Genomic DNA, 21513 nt, shown 5'->3' with positions numbered 1-21513 from the left:
CTCTTTCATAACCGGTATGTTATTTGTTTCTTACAATAATCCTATAAAGTAGCGACAGGTATATTATCATCTCTGGTTTACCCAAGAAAAAACTTTGTTTTTCCTGGATCTTACTGTGAGTACATGGTACTATGGGGATTTGGATCCAGATTTTCTGATCCTATAGTTTCTGTTCTTTCCACTATACTCAGCTGCCTGGGGGATATAGCTTTAAAATCATTGGGACACAGCCCTTAACACATTGCTTATTACATAATAAACTTTATACAAATTATGGTCAGGTGAAACTTGGTGTCCTCACGCCTCTGCTGAGAGATGAAGGATTTTTTGGATGGATTGGAACACGCTTATATGCTTCAGTTCTCGGCACCAATTTTAAGAGGCTCTTTTTTCTGGTTACCCCTTCTGGTCATTATTCTTACCCTCATATTTTCCTAATCGGAACCCAGGGTTGATTTGCCGTTACTGTGGGGATGACTCAGCTCATGTCACACTACGAGGTAAATAGCTAAAAAGATAATCTATCCTTTATCTTGATTGTTGGGACACTTCTATTGTGCTCTCTCCTGCCCTCGTTTTGTCTGAACTTTAGATGTATGCTTATTGTTACCCAGATTAACTGAGTCCCATAGACTGTATTGTGTAATGCTATTATAAATTAAAATAAAATACTAATTATTTCAGGCAGATATCATTAACTAGTTACTTCTCTGTGCTTCTATTTAAGGTAAATAGGACTGTCTGAGAAGGATGTGACTTTTAGCATTGTCTTGTGAACCAGTGTATTACTTCACACATGCACCTCCTTTTTAAGGGGCACTGTGCCTTCTTTCCCTCTTCTTCTCTTTTTTCCCTCTTCTTTTTTTAAAGATTTATTTATTTATTTTTAAAGATTTTATTTATTTATTCATGAGAAACAGAGAAAGAGAGAGGCAGAGACATAGGCAGAGGGAGAAGCAGGCTCCATGCAAGGAGCCCGATGCGGGACTCGATCCTGGAACTCCCGGATCATGCCCTGAGCAAAAGGCAGACACTCAACCACTAGAGCCACCCAGACGTCCCTGTTTATGTTTTTATTAAAGAGCATGCATATGTGTACGTGCAGTGGGACAGGGGCAGAGGGAGAGAGAGAATCTCAAGCAGAGTTCCTGCTAAGGGTGGAGCTTGTCATGGGGCTTGATCCCAGGACACTAAGATCATGACCTAAGTTGAAATCAAGACTCAGCCGCTCAACCAACTGAGCCACTTGGGCACCCTACACTTTTACATTTTAAGCTTTTCAGTTACTAATTGTATCAGATGATGGAGATACTTGGGTCTCTTACCAGTTTTTTCCAGAAGTAATTTCCTATTATTTCTGCAGTAGCATAGATCCATGAGTAGGACTTGTCTTCCTGTTTTGCCTTTCTCTTCCTGGCCTAGGCATAAATAGCCTTCTTTCTTACCTTTTATTTTTAAAATACATTTTATGTAATAATGTGTTCATTTTAGGAAACTATGATATAGGAACAAATGAAAAATTACCAGTATCTTCTTTGCTAAAAGATAAACATTGCTATTTATATCTTTGTAGACTTTTAAAAGATAATATTAAGGGCAGTCCTGGTGGCTCAGTGGTTTAGTGCTGCCTTTGGCCCAGCACGTGATCCTGGAGACCCGGGATTGAGTCCCATATTGGGCTCCCTGCATGGATCCTGCTTCTCCCTCTGCTGTGTTTCTGCCTCTCTCTGTCTCTGTCTCTTGAATAAATAAATAAAATATTTAAAAAGTAAAGAAATAAAAGATTATATTAAGGGTTTGTACATAAGTTATATGTATAAGCACATATGTAGTATACAATATATAATATATAGTATATATTTGAATGCAGTATATATATATAAATGAATTTAACAGTGTATCACAACTTTTTATGTTAGTAAATATACACATTTTATATTTGTGTATTATTTCCTTGTATAATTGTACAATTTAAAAAATGTTTTTCTTATATATGTTTCACTTAGAAACTTCATTGTACAATTTTTAATCCATTATTGTTGAACAAGTAGATTGACTCCAGGATTTCCTTATTATAAGCAGTGCTGTGATCAGCATCCTTGAACAAATCCTTAACACAAAAACAAAAACTGTTTCTTTTCTTTTTTTTTAAATTTTTAAAAATTATTTATTTATTCATGAGAGACACAGAGAGAGAGAGGCAGAGACACAGGCAGAGGGAGAAGCAGGCCCCATACAGGGAGCCCGACGTGGGACTCGATCCTGGGACTACAGGATTACCCCTGGGCTGAAGGCAGACGCTCAACCGCTAGGCCAACCAGGCATCTCAAGAAAACTGTTTCTTAAGTAAATTTCTAGAATTAAATTTTCTAAGCTTTTTGAAGTTTTAGTAAATTTTAACCAGTTATTCCTCAAAAATGTTGCACCCAACCACAATGATTCCCTCTTTTAATCTTAAATCCTTTCTTCCTTTTTCTTTGCCATTAGGACATCCAGATAACTAATTCAATTTAAGTAATCTTCTGGATGGAACCCTCCTTTTAATAAAATCAATCTGTTCTAAGAAAAGGTTAGGAAAATGTTTTTCACAGACAAGTAAGTGTCCTAACAGGCTGAAGTTTTAGTGTGTCTTGAGATGTAAGTCATGTGGACAGATTTAGAGTAACCCTAACAGGAAGGCCTCAGGCTCTGAATATGTCTGCCTGGGAATATGTCTTCAGGGAAATGCTGCCATGCCGTCTCTTTCTATAATAGCAAGATCCCTCGTCTAGACCTGTATAACTGTGTGGAAGGCAGCTTGGAAATACTCCACAAAAATTAAGGAATTTGTGAGTTGGCAGGTACCTCTCATACAGTGCAAAAATCCCAAGCCCTATCCTTGACAAATGGTCATTTAACTTATTTAAACAGTAAGGACATACTATGTTTAGAAGCAGTCAGTTCCTTTTTAGGTACTGTCTATAATCTGTCCCATTGAAACTCAAACAGGGCAGATACATCTTTGTAATTCTTTGCTCTCACTTCAGCAATATTACCCTGATATCTAAAGTATCTGATGTATAAGAGGTGCTCAATGAAAAAAAAAAAAGTTAAAGTAATGAGTGACTAATCTTTATTTTAAATTTTCATATGGAGGTTATACTATAATGACTCCACCCTTATTATATTTTGTTCCCATAAATTTGATAGTTTTATTGGAAATAATTTCCTTGAAATTCATATAATAATTTATGTAGTATATAATATGTCTAGTGTTTATAACCTCCCTTTTTCCTAAAAGAATTTATAGAGAAATAAGATAAAGTGCTTTACTTTGCTCTTGTTGGAGGGTAAAGTATTCCATTCTGTTTCAAATATAACACCTTCAACATTTATTTTTAAATTTTAAAATTATCATAACTTTATAAAAATTCAAAAGAATCTCCTTTAATGCCATGAATCTAATGTTATAACTGCTGTCATTTTTGTTGGACATCAGACTTTGAGCACTTAAAGTACATAGTAACCAAAATGGTGAGAAGAGTCTGGAAACTATGTGGCATTTTATTTTATTTTTTTCATTTTTAAAAATTTATTTATTCATTCATGAAAGACAGAGAGAGAGAGAGGCAAAGAGAGAGAGAGAGGCAGAGATACAGGCATAGGGAGAAGCAGGCTCCATGCCAGGAGCCTGATGTGGGACTCAGTCTTTGGTCTCCAGGTTCATACCCTGGGCCAAAGGCAGGTGCTAAACCCCTGAGCCACCCTGGGATCCCCTCTATGTGGCATTTTAAAGGGATTCGGTGTTTGTAGTTAGAAGGGAGCTTTTATACATATATTTATTTTAAAGATTTTATTTATTTATTTATTTATTTATTTATTTATTTATTTGAGAGAGAGAGCTTGCAAGTGGGGGCGGGGAATAGAGTAGGAGGGAGAGGGACAAGTAGACTCACCCAGCATAGAGCCTGATGCAGAGCTTGATCCCAGGACCCTGAAATCATGACCTGAGCCAAAACCAATAGTCTGATGCTTAACTGACTGAGCCACCCAAGTACCTCAGCTTTTATATATTTTCTCTGAGCAGGGTTAAAATTAGAGTCTAGCCCCTGACTGCTATAGGGATTATAATAAATACTTATTAAATAAATTGATAAATTTAGATACCTGAAATTTGTCACAGTAGGAAGAATATTCTAAATCAGTATTATCTCACAGTCCAAAACTGGTACCACTGGAGAAATTATAGGAAAGTGGATTTTACTTGTCATAAAAAGCCTTTATACAAGTAAAGTTATCCTAAAAATGAATGTATTAGATTGACTAAATTACTGCCTCAAAGTAGAAGAGAATTTTTTAAAGTTTTTATTTAAATTCAGTTTGCCAGCATATGAGAATTGTTTTTTGGAATGAAGTTGAATTGGGTGATTCCCAAAAGTTTCTCCAAACTGGGCTTCTAATAGAACAGAACTCTAACAGAACAGTAGTTTTTGTTTTAGTTTTGTCTATTTTCACTATTCCTTAAATGTGGGTGATTTTTTAGCATTCTATTCTTAACTTTCTTTTCCTTCTTATTCTCCATATTCTTCCTAAGTAATCTCATCTACCTGACTTGGATTTAGTAATGTTGATGATGTCCAAATCTGCCTCCAATCCAGAATATCTCTTGAGCTTCAGGAGCTACCTATTAAGTGGCTTATAGGATATCACCAGGTGGTTTTCCATCGGAACCTAAAATTTAAATATGTTCAAATCCGAACCATTCATCTATGCCCTTTCACTACCTTCCTGTCTCACCACATAAGATTCTTTGTCGTTGTAGTGAATGGGACCGCACTGTCCACTTAGCTGTGCAGTGCAAAACTAGAGGTTATGCTTAGCTTGCTGTTTCTTTGCATTTCCTATTAAATTGCTTACCAGTTTCTAATGGAGACAAGCTTGAACTAGAGTATAACAGAGGAGGTAAAGGAAAGTGAATGGATTTGATTTATATTTTTAAGCCATCAGGATTTGCTGATATATCAGATGTAAAGAATGTGAAGGAAAGAAATGAAGAATGCCTCTGGGTTTGAGTTTAAGCAACTGAATGGATGCAATTAATTTTATTTAGATTGGGAAGATATGGGAATGAATGGGTTTATGGAGCAGGGATAATCAAGTGTCCTGTGTTAGACATTTTTTATATGTGTATTTTTTTATTGGAGTTTGATTTGCCAACATGTAGTATAACACCCAGTATTTATCCCATCAAGTGCCCCCCCTCAGTGCCCATCATCCAGTCACCCCACTCCCCCACCCACCTCCCCTTCCACTACCCCTTCCTTGTTTGTTTCCCAGAGTTAGCAGTCTCTCATGTTTTGTTTTCCTCTCTGATTTTTCCCACTCGTTTTCTCTCCTTTCCTCTATAATTCCTTTCACTATTTTTTATATTCCCTGTATGAGTGAAACCATATAATGATTGTCCTTCTCCAATTAACTTGCTTCACTCAGCATAATATCCTCCAGTTCCATCCACGTTGAAGCAAATGGTGGGTATTTGTCGTTTCTAATGGCTGAGTAATATTCCATTGTATACATAAGCCACATCTTCTTTATCCATTCATCTTTCGATGGATACCGAGGCTCCTTCCACAGTTTGGCTACTGTGGACATTGCTGCTATAAACATTGTGATGCAAGTGTCTTGGCTTTTCACTGCATCTGTATCTTTGGGGTAAATCCCCCGCAGTGCAATTGCTGGGTCGTAGGGTAGCTCTATTTTTAATATTTTGAGGAACCTCCACACAGTTTTCCAGAGTGGCTATTCCAGTTCACATTCCCACCAACAGTGCAAGAAGGTTCCCCTTTCTCCACATCCTCTCCAACATTTGTTGTTTCCTATCTTGTTAATTTTTACCATTCTCACTGGTGTGAGGTGGTATCTCATTTTGGTTTTGATTTGTAGTTCCCTGGTGGCAAGTGATACGGAGCTGTGTTAGACATTTTAAGTTTGAGATGCCTGTCAGGTTTCCATAGATTTAGGAATCTGGAGCTGAGTAAGGAGAGATTTGTCCTGGAGAAGGTTATTAAAGCCATAGGATTACATAGGAGAATGTTAGATAAAGAAAAACTGAAATTCTGTCCTCACTCAGAATAGGTAAGAAAAGGGAATAACAAAAAGGCTGAGGCACTATTAAAGGTTTGAAGAGAGAGGAGTAAAATAGTTCTTATAAAGAGTGGAAAATCAAACCTAGTGGAGAAGTTGTAATTTGAAATTTGTGTTGTGATTTCAAAATAAGACCAGTGAACATTATTTTGTAATTTGTTTATAGTAGCATTTAGCTAGCTATTCAATACTGGTATGGAATGAGTGGATAATTGGGTTTATCAAATCAGGATTTTGCCCAGCTAGTGTGATACAGGGGAAAATGGGAAAGAAGTTAAGGATATTTGTAAGAGAGTGACTGTAAATGGAGTGATGGACCATGAAACCCTGAAAGTAAAGAGAATGTGAGGAATTGAGATGTAATTGGTGGCTGTAGGGGAATGCTTTGACAAAAATGGAAGGACTAGGGGCACCTGAGTGGCTCAGTGGTTGAGTGTCTGCCTTTGGCTCAGGTCAAGATCCCGGGGACCTGGGATTGAGTCCTGCATCAGGCTCCCTATGCCTCTGCCTCTCTCTGTGTCTCTGATGAATAAATAAATAAAACCTTAAAAAAAAAAAAGGATTTTCAGTTTCCTAGTGAACTGAAAGGATAGGTCATTATCAGGAAATACAGTGTTTACTCTTTTTTTTTTTTAAGATTTTATTTATTCATGAGAGACACAGAGAGAGAGAGAGAGGCAGAGACATAGGCAGAGGGAGAAGCAAGCTCCATGCAGGGAGCTCGACGTGGGACTTGACGTGGGACTTGACGTGAGACTCGATGTGGGACTCGATGTGGGACTCGATCCCAGGTCTCCAGGATCAGGCCCTGGGCTGAAGGCGGCGCTAAACCGCTGAGCCACCCAGGCTGCCCAGGAAATACAGTGTTTAAAGACAGGATTTAGATAGGAGGTCAAAGAATGAAAAGTGAGGAAGTAGATCTGGAAGATGAAGTCTCTAAGACTTCTCTTGTAGGCAGGAGAAGGGGTGAAGAGAAAGACTGTGAGCAAGGGGCTATAAAATCTGAATGAACAAGGGAGGGTGACCAAGTTAGTAGATGGTAGCTACAGCAGTGGGTGATACAGTCTGTCTTGAGCTTCAGAGGAATCTCATGTCTCATCATTACCTTCTTTACACTCTTAGGTTCCCTTAACATGAGATAATTTTATTTCTTTGAGATGCCCATGTTTTCTGCTATCTGGACACCGTTGCCTGGAATTCTGCCATAGTGATACTATCACTACCACTACCACTATGCTCCTCCCACAACCCCAGAGTCTCTCATCAAGTCTCAGTTTAGGTTTACTTTCTCTTGGAAGCTTTAACTGGGCTCAGAACCCTTCTGTGTTGTCTTATATCACCTTTGAGGACTTTGTCATGCTGTATGGTATTTACTGTTTGCTTCTCTCTCTCTTCAGCTGATGAAAGCCTTAGAAGATAGGAACTTTTTTGTTTCATTAAATCTCCAGTATCAACAACAGAACCTGGCACATAGTCAGTAATATTTGTTCAATGAATAAACCAGTCAAAAACAGTGTTCCATAAAGATTCAGGTATAGAGGTTTTATAGCCTATGACATAATTGACTGTTTACTTTTTTGTGTGCATGAACCAGTACTTTGTATTCTTCAAACCTTACAGATACTGTGTTGCTGCTTTTGTATTGTAGTTCATATTCTTAAATCTGGGTTGCATAACCCTGACCCTGAGAAATTCTCACCCTGCCACTAGAGGTAGCTTGTTAAATACAGAGATGTCTTGATTTTCTATTATGTTAAAGAGTATTGTTGGAGGAAGGGGGCATATGTAAAACTGGTGCCCCCAGTTGGCTTTACAGAAAAGTTTTGTGACCCTAAAAATATGCTAGAAGGAAGCTAATTGGAGATAGGATGAAGGGCCTAATATGAAAAACAATGAAGTTGTGAATAAAGAAAGACTGACCTCACTTACCTTCATGATGACTGTTTTGGTTGCCATAGTTTTTAGATGACTGTCATTAGTTACCAGTTTAATTTTTTGACTTAGTTTTAAGAAGTTCCCTTGTAACTTCATGGCAACAGGAGTGTAATGTTCATTAAGTCTTATCTTCCTACTATTTCTTAAAAACTTGTAGGTGTAAAATGTGTAGATACAAGACCTTTCCTTTAATTATTTTTAGTCACCTTAAAAATTTCACAGCACATAAAGAAGCTCATGGTTGAGAAAACTGACAGCTGCATGATATTGTTGAAATAGAAATGGCTTAATCAGGATGATCAGCATCTTTTTTTTTAACCTTTGCACAAGTGGAAATCTAAGGATAACTTTTTTGTTGTTTTAAAGATTTTATTCATTTATTTGAGAGAGGGAGAGCACAAATGGTAGGAAGGGGCAGAGGGAGAGAGAGACAAGCAGACTCCACACTGAGCAGGGAGTCCGACACAGGGCTTGATCCCAGGACTCAGATCATGACCTGAGCCGAAGCAGATGCTTCACTGACTGAGCCACCCAGGCATCCCTAAGGGTAACTTTTTACTGTAAGTTTAAAAATTCAACACCCATTGGATAGTTAGAGTCAAAAGACTGCTCTAGAAATGTAATTGGTTAAAGGGAAATGCTTTAGCAATGAGAATAGAAACTTAATTTAACTGAAAAGGCTCTTTAATGGATTTTATTGTGACATTGATCCTGTTTATTATTTATCTTTTCTAACCTATTAATTTCAATTCCTATTCAATAAGAGTTAAATAAGACATAAGCTGGGCACCTGGGTGGCTCAGTCAGTTATGATCTTAGAGTTCTGGGATGGAGTCTTGTGCCAGGCTCTAGGCTCAGTGTGGAGTCTGCTTCTCCCTCTCCCCCTGCCCCCTGCTTTGCTTGTGTATGTGCATTGTCTCTCTTTCTCTCTCTCAAATAAATAAAATCTTTAAACAAAAATAAGAGATGAGTTATAGTAACATTTTATTAGAGTTCTGGGTGTTTAGTATACTTTAAGTCTGAATAGTAAATACTGATAACCTACTAAAATAACTGGAATCAAGTATTTTTGGATCCTTTTTGTAGAGAGGTGCTGTGGTACTTCCATTAGTTCCTTTTAACATAATGCAGGATCTTCAAATTCTGTGTGTTAAAAACAAAAATGCTTGAGAATATCAGACCAAACTTGTTGGAGGGAATAGTTAGGGTTCAAAAGCCAGTATTATGTATGACTCTTCTGGATTATAGTGTGAAATTATATGTTAAATCTCTGAAAGATCTCTTTAGTAAATTGAATCTGTAAAGTCTCTGTTTAGATCTTTTTTTTCTGAAAGCCTCTTTTGCCTTTTATTATAAAAGAGCCTGGTACTGCTTTCTGTTTTTAAAATCCAGCTGGAAAATTACAGAGTACGAAAATTTGCCCATCGGTTCTTCATTTGGAGAGAACAGAAGTATGTCTTCAAAATGGAGACTGACATTTAAGTATCCTCTCAGTGGGAGTTTTAGCTTACATTATTTTCTTTACTTTTTACTTCTGTTACTAAATATATTTTGGCTTCTGCCTGGTATAGCTGAATGTTAAAATATCATCTTTATTTTATATGGTTCTGTAATTGTTGTTCATATCCTCCAATTAGCTGTTTCTTTCTGAACCCCTCAGAATCTCTAAAAAACAAGAAACAAACAAAAAACCCCAAAGTGTCCTTGGCCCTGTGTCTTTATTTTGGTTCTACTAAATTCAAACAACGTATTTGTGTTGAAAATTGACTCCAGAGTGTGAAAATATTTGTATATTAAAAAAATAGTTTTATATATATTCCTTTAGAAATAATCAGTAGACTTAATTTTTAGTACAGTTTTAGATTTACAGAATAATTGAGCAGATAGTATGTAGAGTTACATTCATCTACTCCTATCCACCCATGTACCCACAATTTCCCCTTTTATTAACATCTTGCATCAGTGTAGTACATTTATCACAATTATTGAACCAATATTGATATAGTATTACTATAGTCCATACTTTACATTAAGATTCATTTGTTGTATGGGTTTTGACAGGTACATAATGATGTTTATTTCATCACTACAGTTTCACCACCCTAAAAACCCCCTATGCTTTATGTATTCATCACTCTTCACCCAAACCCTTGGCAATAGTTGTTCTTTGTACTGTTTGTAATAGAGTTTTACCACTTCCAGAATGTCATGTAGTTGGAATCATATGGTATTAGACTGGCGTCTTTCTCTTAGTGCAGTATGCATTTAAAGTTCTTATCTTTTCATGGCTTGATGGCTCATTTTTCTTAATCACTAAATAATAGTCCACTGTATGGAAGGAAGTACCACAATTTGTTTATCATTACCTATTGAAAGACATCTTGATTGTTTCTAGTTTTGGTGATTATGAATAATGCCTACTATAAACATTCTTGTATAAGTTTTTGTGTGGACATAAGTTTTTAACTTAATTGGGTGGATCATATGGTAAGACTATGCAGAGACTTAGACTCTAAGCTAAGTAAGCTTAGACTAAGTAAGACTAAGCTAAGCAGCTTTGTAAGAAACTCTCAAACTGTCAGTATGTTCTTAAGAATCATCCTAATTGGGGTGTCTGGGTGGCTCAGTCAGTTGAGCCATTAACTCTTTGAGTCAGGTCATGATCTCAGTGTTGTGAGATCTGCTTGGGATTCTCTCTCTCTCTCTCTGCCTCTCTTCCCCACTTAATCTCTTTCTCTTTCTCTCTAAAATAAGTAAATTTTTTAAAAAAGAATCAACCTAATTAAAAATCTGGAAGGATATATTCTAAACAATTTACAGTACTTACTCAGGGGGATGAAATGGGGGAGAGGGACTGTCATTTTATAATATTTGAATCTTTTAGAACAAAATATTTTGTAATGATTTTTTACAAATAAAATTTTTCTCTAAAATTCTTAATTTTAATGCACAGTAATAAAAATTGTAAGTGAAGGGCATCTGGGTGGCTTGGTTGGCTAAAGTGTCCGACTCTTGGTTTCAGCTCAGGTCATGATTTCATGGGTCATAAGATTGAGCCCACATCAGGTTCCATGCTCAGCTGAGAGTCTGCTTGAAGGTTCTCTCCTTCTGCCCCTCCACGCACTGGTTCATACCCTCTCTTACTTCTTCTGTCTCAAATAAGTAAATCCTTAAAAAAATTGAAACCAAATTAACATGAATAAACAAAGACTGTTTAAAGCAGTATATTATTAGTGTCATAGCACTTCCTAGTTGTGGAGAATTTTAATATTCTTATTTTTTAAGTAAAGAGAACAAATACCTTACTACAATCATAATTGTCCAACAAATTTATAGAGCATCTACCTGTGGCATAGTTCTTCATAGAATCCTGCCTATAGCTAAAAAGAGAACACACTTCATGCAGCCTTGAGATGTCAAGCAAAACTTCCTGGAGTCCATAATATCTAAATTTCATTCTGAAGGAGAAATCTGAAATAACTAGGCTAATTTGGAGGGGAGAAAGGCAGGGGAAGGAGAAGGTACCAGAATGAGGACAGTGCTTTCAAACTAGAGACCAAGACATTTGCTTCTGGTTAATCGGATTTAAAAACCAGAATTAATTGTTTCATACTCTCAGAGAAGCATATTAGATTTTTTTTCATGCTGTTGGTACTCATTTGATAATCTGTAATTGGGAAGTATGGGCTCATATTTTCTTTTGGTTTCTAGTGACTAGCAGAGTGTATTGCCCTAACACCTGTTTTGCTTTGAAAACTGAAGTAATGGATACCCTGAAGTTATTTTGTTGCTGGAGATGTGTCAGCATCTATCACTGTCAAAAGAGTTAAATACTGCATTCTTTACCTGAATTTTAGAACCTTGAATGGTTCAACTGTCACTGTTTGTGAGTGTACATACATGTTACTTGTGGCATCTATGTCTCTTACACTTAAATCTTTCTTCCCAGTATATAAACTTCTACTATATATCCACAGGTGCTTTTTGTTTTCTATGGGATTCCAGGGATATTTTAAAAATTATTGTTTAGAGAAATACAGAAAGAGGGAAAAACCAGGAAATGTATCAACATGTAGGGATGAAAATGAATTATGTTGGCTAGATTATACTGCAGGAGCCTTAAAAGAAGAATAAGTTGAATCTTGTCAGCTGATATTTTTCCCAATCCTATAAGATAGATTTTAAACATTTTGGAAGGCTACTGATTTTTATTTGGTAACTTTTTCCAGATTATTTAAATAATAATATTTTCCTTGGATCAAATTCAACTCTCAAATTTAAGATCTTAAATATGTAAGAGTTCACAACCTCTTACATTGAAAATCACCATAGGAAATAATTTAATGTAAAATATGATTAGTACATTATTTTCAACAGAAGTCATCCCTCAAGTTTATTAGATATTATGAAATTAATACTTTTCTCTGGTATCAGTTGCATTTTAAAAAGGAAAACAGAATTCTCATCTATTGAAAGGAGCGGTGAAACCTTGACAACAGGAATATAGTTACTGGGTTCTAACTCCTTCTCTTTCCCCTGGCCAGTAAAATAGCCTAGAGCCAGTCCCCTAACTTGACTGAGCTAAGTCTTTGTGTTTAAATAAACAGAATTAAGTAATGAATGTAAGAGTTCCTTCAAACTATAAAGCAATTATAAATATAATTTACATCATTATTATGGAATTTGTCTTCTAATACACATTTTATAACCCACTGAACAAGATTCCCAAGAGGTCAGTTATTACTACTTATAACTTCTGGCCATGTTTTCTGTACCAGAATCTCACTGGCATGTGAAATGTTGAGTAGTGGACAGCCTAAATTTGTGTGCACATAATTTTCTATAACCCATGGAAGAACTGAGATACTGAAAGATCTTAGGAATTGGGACAAGACCTAAAGCTAATAGACAATTCTCTTCTCTAAGGGCAAGAAAGAGGAGAGGGTAGTTGTGTGAGGCTTTTGGCTGACCTGTTCCTGTGTCTCTAAATATGTTTGCATTGGGTGAGGGATAATTATATGGGGGGAGTTAAAATGTCTGTTTTCTCTTCCCAGACCCCTCCTTACCCTAATTTACTATAATAGATGAGAAAAATGTGAACTTATCACAACATAGCATATTTGAGACTTCTGTAGAAAATCATTTTTTTCTTCTTCCTGTTTTGACTTTCCTTCTGTATCCCTCTCCCCTATTCTTTTCTTCACCTTCTATATGTCATTTCTAAAAGTATTCTTTGAAGGCTGTTTTCCCTACCTTCTTGGTCATCCTTCTATTCTTTTCCCTTTTTTCCTCTTTCCTCTTGTAACATTACTTATTTAATCCAGCAAATTGGTGTGATTTTACTTTTCTGTTTTATCATATGTTATATTTTATGCCAAGTATGAAAGTTTACATTTGAATCTAATATAGTAAATGAAATACATTGTTATTAAATTTCATTCCACATATGGAATGCCACTGAATGCAGTGAAAATGAGCACTCATAGTAGCAGTGACAACATAACAGTACAGTGCTTTTAGACTGTTTTGGTAGTATGTATTGATGGCCTTAAATGTTTATATGCATGCCCTTAGACCTAGTTAATTTCAAACCCTAGAATCCATTTGAAAGAAATAATCTTAAATAATGAAAAGACTGTATGTAACATTCTTAATCTCTAACAATAAGGGAGAATAATTATATGGACTATTCTGTAGCCATTTAAAATTATATATAACATGGAGAAGGTACATAATTTTAAAAACAATTAAAAATTGGACCTACAAGAGAACTGAGCAAATGTAGATTTCATATCCAAGGTTGATGAGAGTATAAATTCACATAGTTTTGTTGAAGGGCACTATGGCAATACATCCACTTAAAATCCACATACCTTTGACTTAACAATTATACTTGTAGGTTGCCTTACTGATAAATTCTGATATGTGCCAAAATATTTGCAGTTATAATCATTGCAGCACTAATTATAAAAAGTCTCTCCACGGGTGCCTGGGTGATGCACTTTAAGTGATCAACTCTTGGTTTCTGCTTAGGTTGTGATCTCATGGATCATGGGTTCCAGCCCCACCTTGCATTCCCAGCTCGGGGGAGTTTGCTTTAAGATTCTCTCCCTCTGTCCCTTCCTCTACTTGTGTGTGTGTGCACATGCTCTCTCAAATAAATCTTTTTAAAAAAAAAAAAACAGTCTGTCCATGATTTTTGATTAAGTAGTGAATAGTTTTTTCTAGAAATTTATCTGTAGGAAATAAGGCTGTGGATAGAAATAAAGCTAAGATATATTTATCCCTCTGTTTATTACTACAGAATAATTTAAAACCCTCCTTCTTCAACAATGCCAGATTAGTGAAATACAATCTATCTCCCATTAATAGAAAATTGTGCAGCATTATAGATTACATTGTGGAAGAGTATGATGGCATCATCTTCTACAGTATACATATCTACACAGGGCAAAAAGGGAAACACATGCTCTATTAACTTTTTTCCTCTGGGTAGTAAAATACAGATAATGTGTTTTTCTAAATTTTTCCTTAATTATCTATTATTTATAAAATAATAATATATAAATTTTATATTTTTAAAAAGATTTTATTTATTTATTCATGAGAGACACAGAGAGAGAAAGAAGCAGAGACACAGGCAGAGGGAGAAGCAGTCTCCATGCAAGGAGCCCGATGAGGGACTTAATCCTGGGATTCCAGGATCATGTCTTGGGCCAAAGGCGGCGCTAAACCTCTGGTCTGCCGGCGCTAAACCACCCGGGCTGCCCTAAAATTTATTTTTTATTAAACCATGAGTATTTTTTTAAGATTATTTATTTATTCATGAGAAACACAGAGAGAGAGGCAGAGACATAGGCAGAGGAAGAAGCAGTCTCCTGTGGGGAGTCTGATACAAGACTTGATCCTAGAACCCAAGGATCATGACCTGAGCCAAAGGCAGACACTCAGTCACTGAGCCACCCAGGTGCCGCTCCATGAGTATTTTTTTAATTAAGGACAATATTAATTCTAAGGGCACCTGGCTGGCTCAAGGTTAAACATCTGTCTTTGGCTCAGGTCATGATCTCAGGGTCCTGGCATTGAGCCCCAGTTAAGGCTCCCTGCTAGATAGGGAGCCCTCTCCCTCTGCCCCTCCCTCTGCTTGTGCTCCCTCACTTTTTCTCTTTCAAATAAATAAAATCTTTAAAAATATATTAATTCTAGTATAGAGAAAACACTTAGTGGAAGTATAACAAAAATTGTAAATAATAGCTATTTTTGAGTGGCAGAACTAAAGGTAACTGTGTGTATATGTATCTTTTCTATATTTTTCTTTAATGAGAAAATGAATATATTCATTTTGTTGGAAATAAAGGGTTTGCTTTTTAGTTCTGTTCAAAGCATGGTTAATAAGCAACTAATTAACTTAGTGCCAAATAAGTTTTATATAATTAACAAACTTAAAAACATTTTTATTTTCATTTTAGGCTAGAAATATTCATACAGGAGAGTTGGCTGCAGTAAAAATTATCAAATTGGAGCCTGGTATGTATTAAAACTCTCAAGATAATTTTTGAATACTTTTCTTGTGTAGTTCATAAATATAGGACTTAACAAGCACATTCCATATTTTTGTCCTTATTTCCCTTCTTCCAAAAAGAAGTCTTTGTTGTCAGGGCAGTAGAATATCCAATATGGTTATAATTAAGTTCCATTGGAGGTTGTTAGTTAGAGATGAGTTTGGTGTGATAGTTTTGTTGCTAAATAAAACTTGAAATGTGCATGTTCGGAAATTGGAAGACTTAAAGTTACTTAAGTAATTTTCCTTTAAGGTTGCAGTGAAATATTTGAACTTCAATTTTAGCTTTTATGAATATTTAATTAGGAAAGTATTTATGGATGGGGCAAGATATTTGAGAATATTTGAGATAATGGTATTTTATATGCTTGCTATAACTTAGCTGGTTGATTTAAATTTAATAACTCTGGTCTTAGCCTAATGCTTTTTTTTTTTTCCTTGACACTTCTGTGTATCAGAAAGCTGTTTTAAAATAGCCGGCTCAGTCAGTAGTAGAGCACACAACTCTTGATCCTCAGGGTTGTGAGTTTGAGCCTCCTGTTGGGCATAGAGATTACTTTAAAAAAAAACAAAAACAAAAACAAAACAAAACCATACTGAGTAATTTGCTTTGGGTAAAACCTGTAACAATTTTGTTGTTTTGGTAACCTGAAAGATTCTGAGAGCAATAGTAGCTTTTTTCCTCCAGTTTTTTTATTGTGGTAAAATACATATAACAGAAAATTTACCATCAAAACCATTTTTAAGCATACAGTTCAGTGGTACAAAATACATTGATAATGTTGTGCTAACATCACCACCATCTATCTTCAGGACACTGTCTTAAAAACTTAAACTTTATACCCATTATATAGTAACTCCCATTCCAGTCTATTTTTTAGTCCCTAGCAACCACCATTTAATTTTTTGTCTCTGATTTTCACTATTCTGGGTATCTCATTTAAGTGAAAGCATACAGTATTTGTCTTTTTGTGACTGGCTTGCTTATTTCACTTAGCATAATGTCCCGTCCTCAAGGCTCATCCAGTTGTCACATACATCTGAATTTCTTAACTTTTCAAGACTAAATAACATTGCGTTGAATGCATAGATCACATTTTACTTATCCGTTCATATGTTGATGGACACTTGGGTTGCTTTCACATTTTTGCTATTGTGAATAATATTGCTATATGAGCATGAGCACATAAATATTTCTTCCAAACCTTTTATTCTTTTGAGTAATTGCTAGAGGTAATTTGATTTTTTTGATTTTTTTTATTTTTTTTTAATTTTTTTTGGTAATTTGATTTTTAAGTTTTTGAGAGACCACCGTACTGTTTTCTGCATTGGCTGTACAATTTTGCATTCCTACCAGCAGTATTCAAGTGTTCAATTTCTTTACATTTGTACAAATACTAGTTATTTTTATGTTTTGTTTTGTTTTAGCAACCATCCTAATGGATATGAGGGGGGTATCTCATTGTAGCTTTTGTTTACATTTCCGTAGTGATTAGTGATGTTGAGCATCTTTTTATGTGCTTATTTGTATATTGTTTATGGAGAAATGTTTATTTAATTTCTTTGCCAAGTTTTTATTTGGGTTGTTTGTTTCTTGTTGAGTTTTTGAAGTTCTTTGTATAATCTGGATATTAATCCCATATCAGATATATGATTTGCAAATATTTTTTCCGTTCCATGGGCTTTTTACTGTGTTGATACTGTCTTTTGATGCATAAAATTTTTAAATTTTCATGAAGTCCAGCTTGCCTATTTTTTCTTTTGTTACCTGTGCCTTTGGTATCATACCCAAGAAATCATTGCCAAATCTAGTGTCAGTAGGCTTTGCTTTACTGTGAGAGTTTTATAGTTTCAGGTCTTAAAAAGTCTATGATCATCTTGAGTTAATTTTTGTATATGGTGTTGAGTGAGGGTCCAGCTTTGTTTTTTTGTTTGTAGATATCTATTTTCCCAGCACCGCTTGTTGAAAAGATTGTCCTTCCTCCATGGAATAGTCTTAGCAGCCTTGTCGGAAATCTTTTTGGTTGAAGATCAAAAAACCTTTGACCATATGTGCAGGGCTTACTTCTGGATTCTCTCTTTTACTCTGTTGGTCCAGATGTCTGTTTTTATGCTAGTATCACGCTACTTTGAGTAACGTAGCTTTGTAGTAAGTTTTTAAATCAGAAAATGTGAATCATCAAATTCTGATCTTCTTTTTCAGAATTGTTTTTGCTATCCAGGGTCTCTTGAGATATCACATAAATTTCAGGATTGGTTTTTCCTATTTCTGCAAAAAAATGTTATTGGGATAAGGAATAGTAATTTTTGACCAGGTAGATGAATATTTGGTGATTTATTCATTTGCTGCTTCATAAACTTAGACATGTAGAATAATTGTGTGACTAATTATGCCAAACAATTTCTTAATTTGAGCATTTAAAATATTTTTGCATTTCAGATATAATATTTCATCATTATGTGTATGATTCATTAGATATTACTGAGGGTAGCATATGCTGTAACACTTTAAAAATAAGCTTCCATATAAGACACAATATCCTTTTCTCCCCTGGGTATTCGAAATTGTTATAATACTCTCTTAGAGTTCTCTTATTAAGTTCTATCTAGTAAGTATAGAATGATCTCCAATGATGTCACTAACACAAATAGAAGAGAGCATAACACAACTATGCAAGCATTTGCCTCTTTTGGAGGAGTCACTTGAGCAAATATTCAAGTTATGTTCAAGGTATGGTTATAGTCCAGATAATGAATGGGTTGAGTTCTCAGAGGAAACAAAGATGTTTATCCCTTCTCTGCCCTCAGTGAGTGAACTGGACTTGTTTTAGCATAGTTTCACTTATTTAGGATGAAGATATATGGCTTTTGACTATAGTTCATATGATGAATTAATAAATATATTTTTAAAAATCTTACTATACCAACTTTTTAATAAGTCATAAAAGAGAAACTTATCATATGATATTATTTAAGGGTTAGTGGTTGGACCATTAATTAAGGGTTAGTGGTTGGACCATTAATTAAGACAGTTTGAAAGCTTTGAATTTTTTTGTGCTTTGTTGACCTTATGTCAGAGTTCATTCATATGTAAGATTGACAAATGATTAAATTCTCCCCCTAAAAAGAATAATATAGAAGTTCAATAAATGCTTGATAATGTGATTTTAATATTTGATCATTTTTACATTGTTATTTGCCTGTACATTTTGCCCAGTTCTACCAAGTTATCTTTTATTACCAATTTTTAGATGCTATTTGCACTTTGAGAATAATGACTCTTCACTAGTGTCTCTTCAAAATTTTTGCAAGTGGCTTTTTCTCTAGTGATACTTTTCTGTGTGAAAGTTATTTCTTTCCTCTTAGATGAGTTTAGGTTTTCCTTTCACTATTCTGCTTTTCCTCAGTAGGCTTTTTCTAATAGACAATTCTAAAACTATTTAACTGTAATTTTTTCTAGTCTTCTTTATTTTCTTCCAGCATTTATATATTCACTCCATCAGGAGCAATTTTGTTCTACAGGGTGAAGGAGAGCTCTAAGTTTATTCTTTTTCAGGTAGCTAGACAGTTTCCCAGAGTTGTTTGCACAGACTTGTGTCTTTTATTCACAGGTTCAAAATGCCTCGATTGTCGTAAACTAAATTTCCATGTATCCATGGGTTTTGTTTTCTGTTCAACTGATTGCCTTTCCTTCCTATCTCTTCTTTAGTACCATTCTGTTTTGTTTTGTTTTAAGATTATTTATTCATGAGACAGAGAGAGAGAGAGGCGCAAAGACATAGACAGAGGGAGAAGCAGGCTCCCCTCCTGGAGCCTGATGTAGGACTCGATGCTAGGATCCCAGGATCATGACCTGAGCCAAAGGCAGATGCTCAGCCACTGAGCCACCCATGTGCCCCTGTGCTATCCTGTTTTTGATGACTCTAACTTTTCATTGCATTTTATAATCTTCACTGTTTTTATTTTTCAGTTATTTCCTTTCTGTTTTCATAATATTTTTTCAGGGGAACTTTAAAATCATTTTTGTCGAAGAGAAAAAAGTTTGTTGAGATTAATTTAGAAGATATGTAATTTTAGGAGTAGAAATTCAGGTCTTCGAACAAAGTGTATTATAGCTTGCCAAATAATTCATCTTTATGATATTTTTTGCTGTTAACAAGTGGCATATTCCCCCTTAAACTTTATAGTTGGTTACTGTTGATAATTATGTAAGTCACTGATTTTTTTGGACTTGTTTTCTCTCTGGCAGATAGCTTCTCATACATGGCATTTCATAGATAGCTTTTCATGCCCTTTTGCCTTTAATTTGACTTTATCAAACATTGATTTTGCCAACCCTCCTTCTTATTTATATTTGTGTGGCATATAGCAAATAGAGCTGCTATACTTGGGCTTGTCATTTTACTTTAATCTTTTCTTGTCATTGGTTTTTAAATGTTTCTCCTAATCATACTTGAGTTTTATTTTATAACCCAATCTGATTCTTTCTCCTTTTAGTAGATGAGTCTATTACTGTATCATTGTTTAGTGAGATGTTTGATCCTTTGTTATGTTTTTTTGTTTTTAATAATGAAGCTTTTCAAAAATTATGCCTGAGGTTTCTCTTATCTTTATTGCTGAAAATTTGAAAGGTACACAGTCTACTTTTAACAGGGGATGGCTTACAAGACTTTGATTAACGTGACTAAGTGTATGTTTATTAACTTAAGAAATGAAAGTCATTGACTTTTAGGTTTAAAGATGTTGAGTTTTACATATTTGTATCTTTCTGCCTCTTCATCCCCAATTTTCAGACATTGGTTAGTTTATTTGGAGATTTTTGCCTGAGAATTTTTTTATTATACTGGGGCATTGAGTGTATGTTAGTCTTCATATCTTTTAATAATTATAATATACTAATTATTTGGGCTTAGTTTTATACTTAAGTGGATTCAGTGCTCACTGTTGGTCTTTTCAGGCCATGTCCCTGCCATTCTGACTGGCTTATTTTATATTAGCTATTAATAGAATGATCATATCACATACATTTTCCTGTACGTATTAGCAGTAGTATAATTTGAATCCACAAATTGTTTACCCCAAACTTGCTCCTCTCTCAGCTTTCCCCATTTTGATAAGCAGCTAGCCAAGCCAAAAATCTAGGCATTGTCCTTGGTATTGCTCTCTTATTTGTATTCCATAGTCAGTCTGTTAGCAGGTTACTTCAACTTTACCTCTAAAATATATCTTGCATCTGTCTACTTCTCTTTATTGCTTTCTCTACCCTCCTGGTCTCCCTGTTGCCTCTCCCACACCTCCCATCTTCTACCATCTAGCTGCTACAAAGCCACCAGACTGATCTTTTTAAGATACAAATCTCATAGTGACTCCTGCTTCAAACCTCCCTTGAGGCTTTCAAATTCACTTAGAATAATATTCACATTTTTAACAATCCTTATAAAATCTTCTACATGATTTGCTTTGTCTGCTTCTCTGAACTTATTGTGTAACTTTTTCTTTTTTCTACTCTGCTTTCATTTTCTTTTTATTTAAACAGCCCAAGATTAAAACAGCCCATCGCTCTACCTGAAGTACTGGTTTTCATATCTGTTGAACAGGTCATTTACATCTCAGCTTAAAAGTCATGTCCTCAGAGAGACCCATTTCTAACTACCTAATTTAAAGTAACCACTCAAGCCCTTGTTATTTTAGTTCTCTGAAATAAAATTTATATGTTTATGTATGTATATGTATTTATATAATAAATATAAATGAATATATAGTGTTCTCTCTTGACTTAAATTTTAGCACCTGAAACAGTATATAATACAGCACAGTAGACACTCAGATAGTCTTTGTACAAATGAATATTATAAATGTCTGCTTTTTGGTCTTTGAATAAGAATGACCAGTTG

General features: G+C 35.1%; 1 protein-coding gene across 3 annotated transcripts in view; it reads left to right on the top strand.

Moving 5' to 3' along the window:
• MAP4K5 (mitogen-activated protein kinase kinase kinase kinase 5) overlaps positions 1–21513 on the top strand; it is a 109314-nt gene that overhangs the window by 11473 nt on the left and 76328 nt on the right. For all 3 annotated transcript variants that reach the window (XM_038544670.1, XM_038544671.1, XM_038544669.1), the window contains exon 3: positions 15528–15585. In XM_038544670.1, the coding sequence (XP_038400598.1) occupies positions 15528–15585 (58 nt within the window). The remainder of the gene's footprint in view (positions 1–15527; positions 15586–21513) is intronic.

Source organism: Canis lupus, chromosome 8, assembly GCF_011100685.1.
Source record: "Canis lupus familiaris isolate Mischka breed German Shepherd chromosome 8, alternate assembly UU_Cfam_GSD_1.0, whole genome shotgun sequence".
Taxonomy (NCBI): Eukaryota; Metazoa; Chordata; class Mammalia; order Carnivora; family Canidae; genus Canis; species Canis lupus.
Note: the sequence above shows the minus strand (reverse complement) of the source record. Positions and strands in the feature narration are given on the sequence as shown.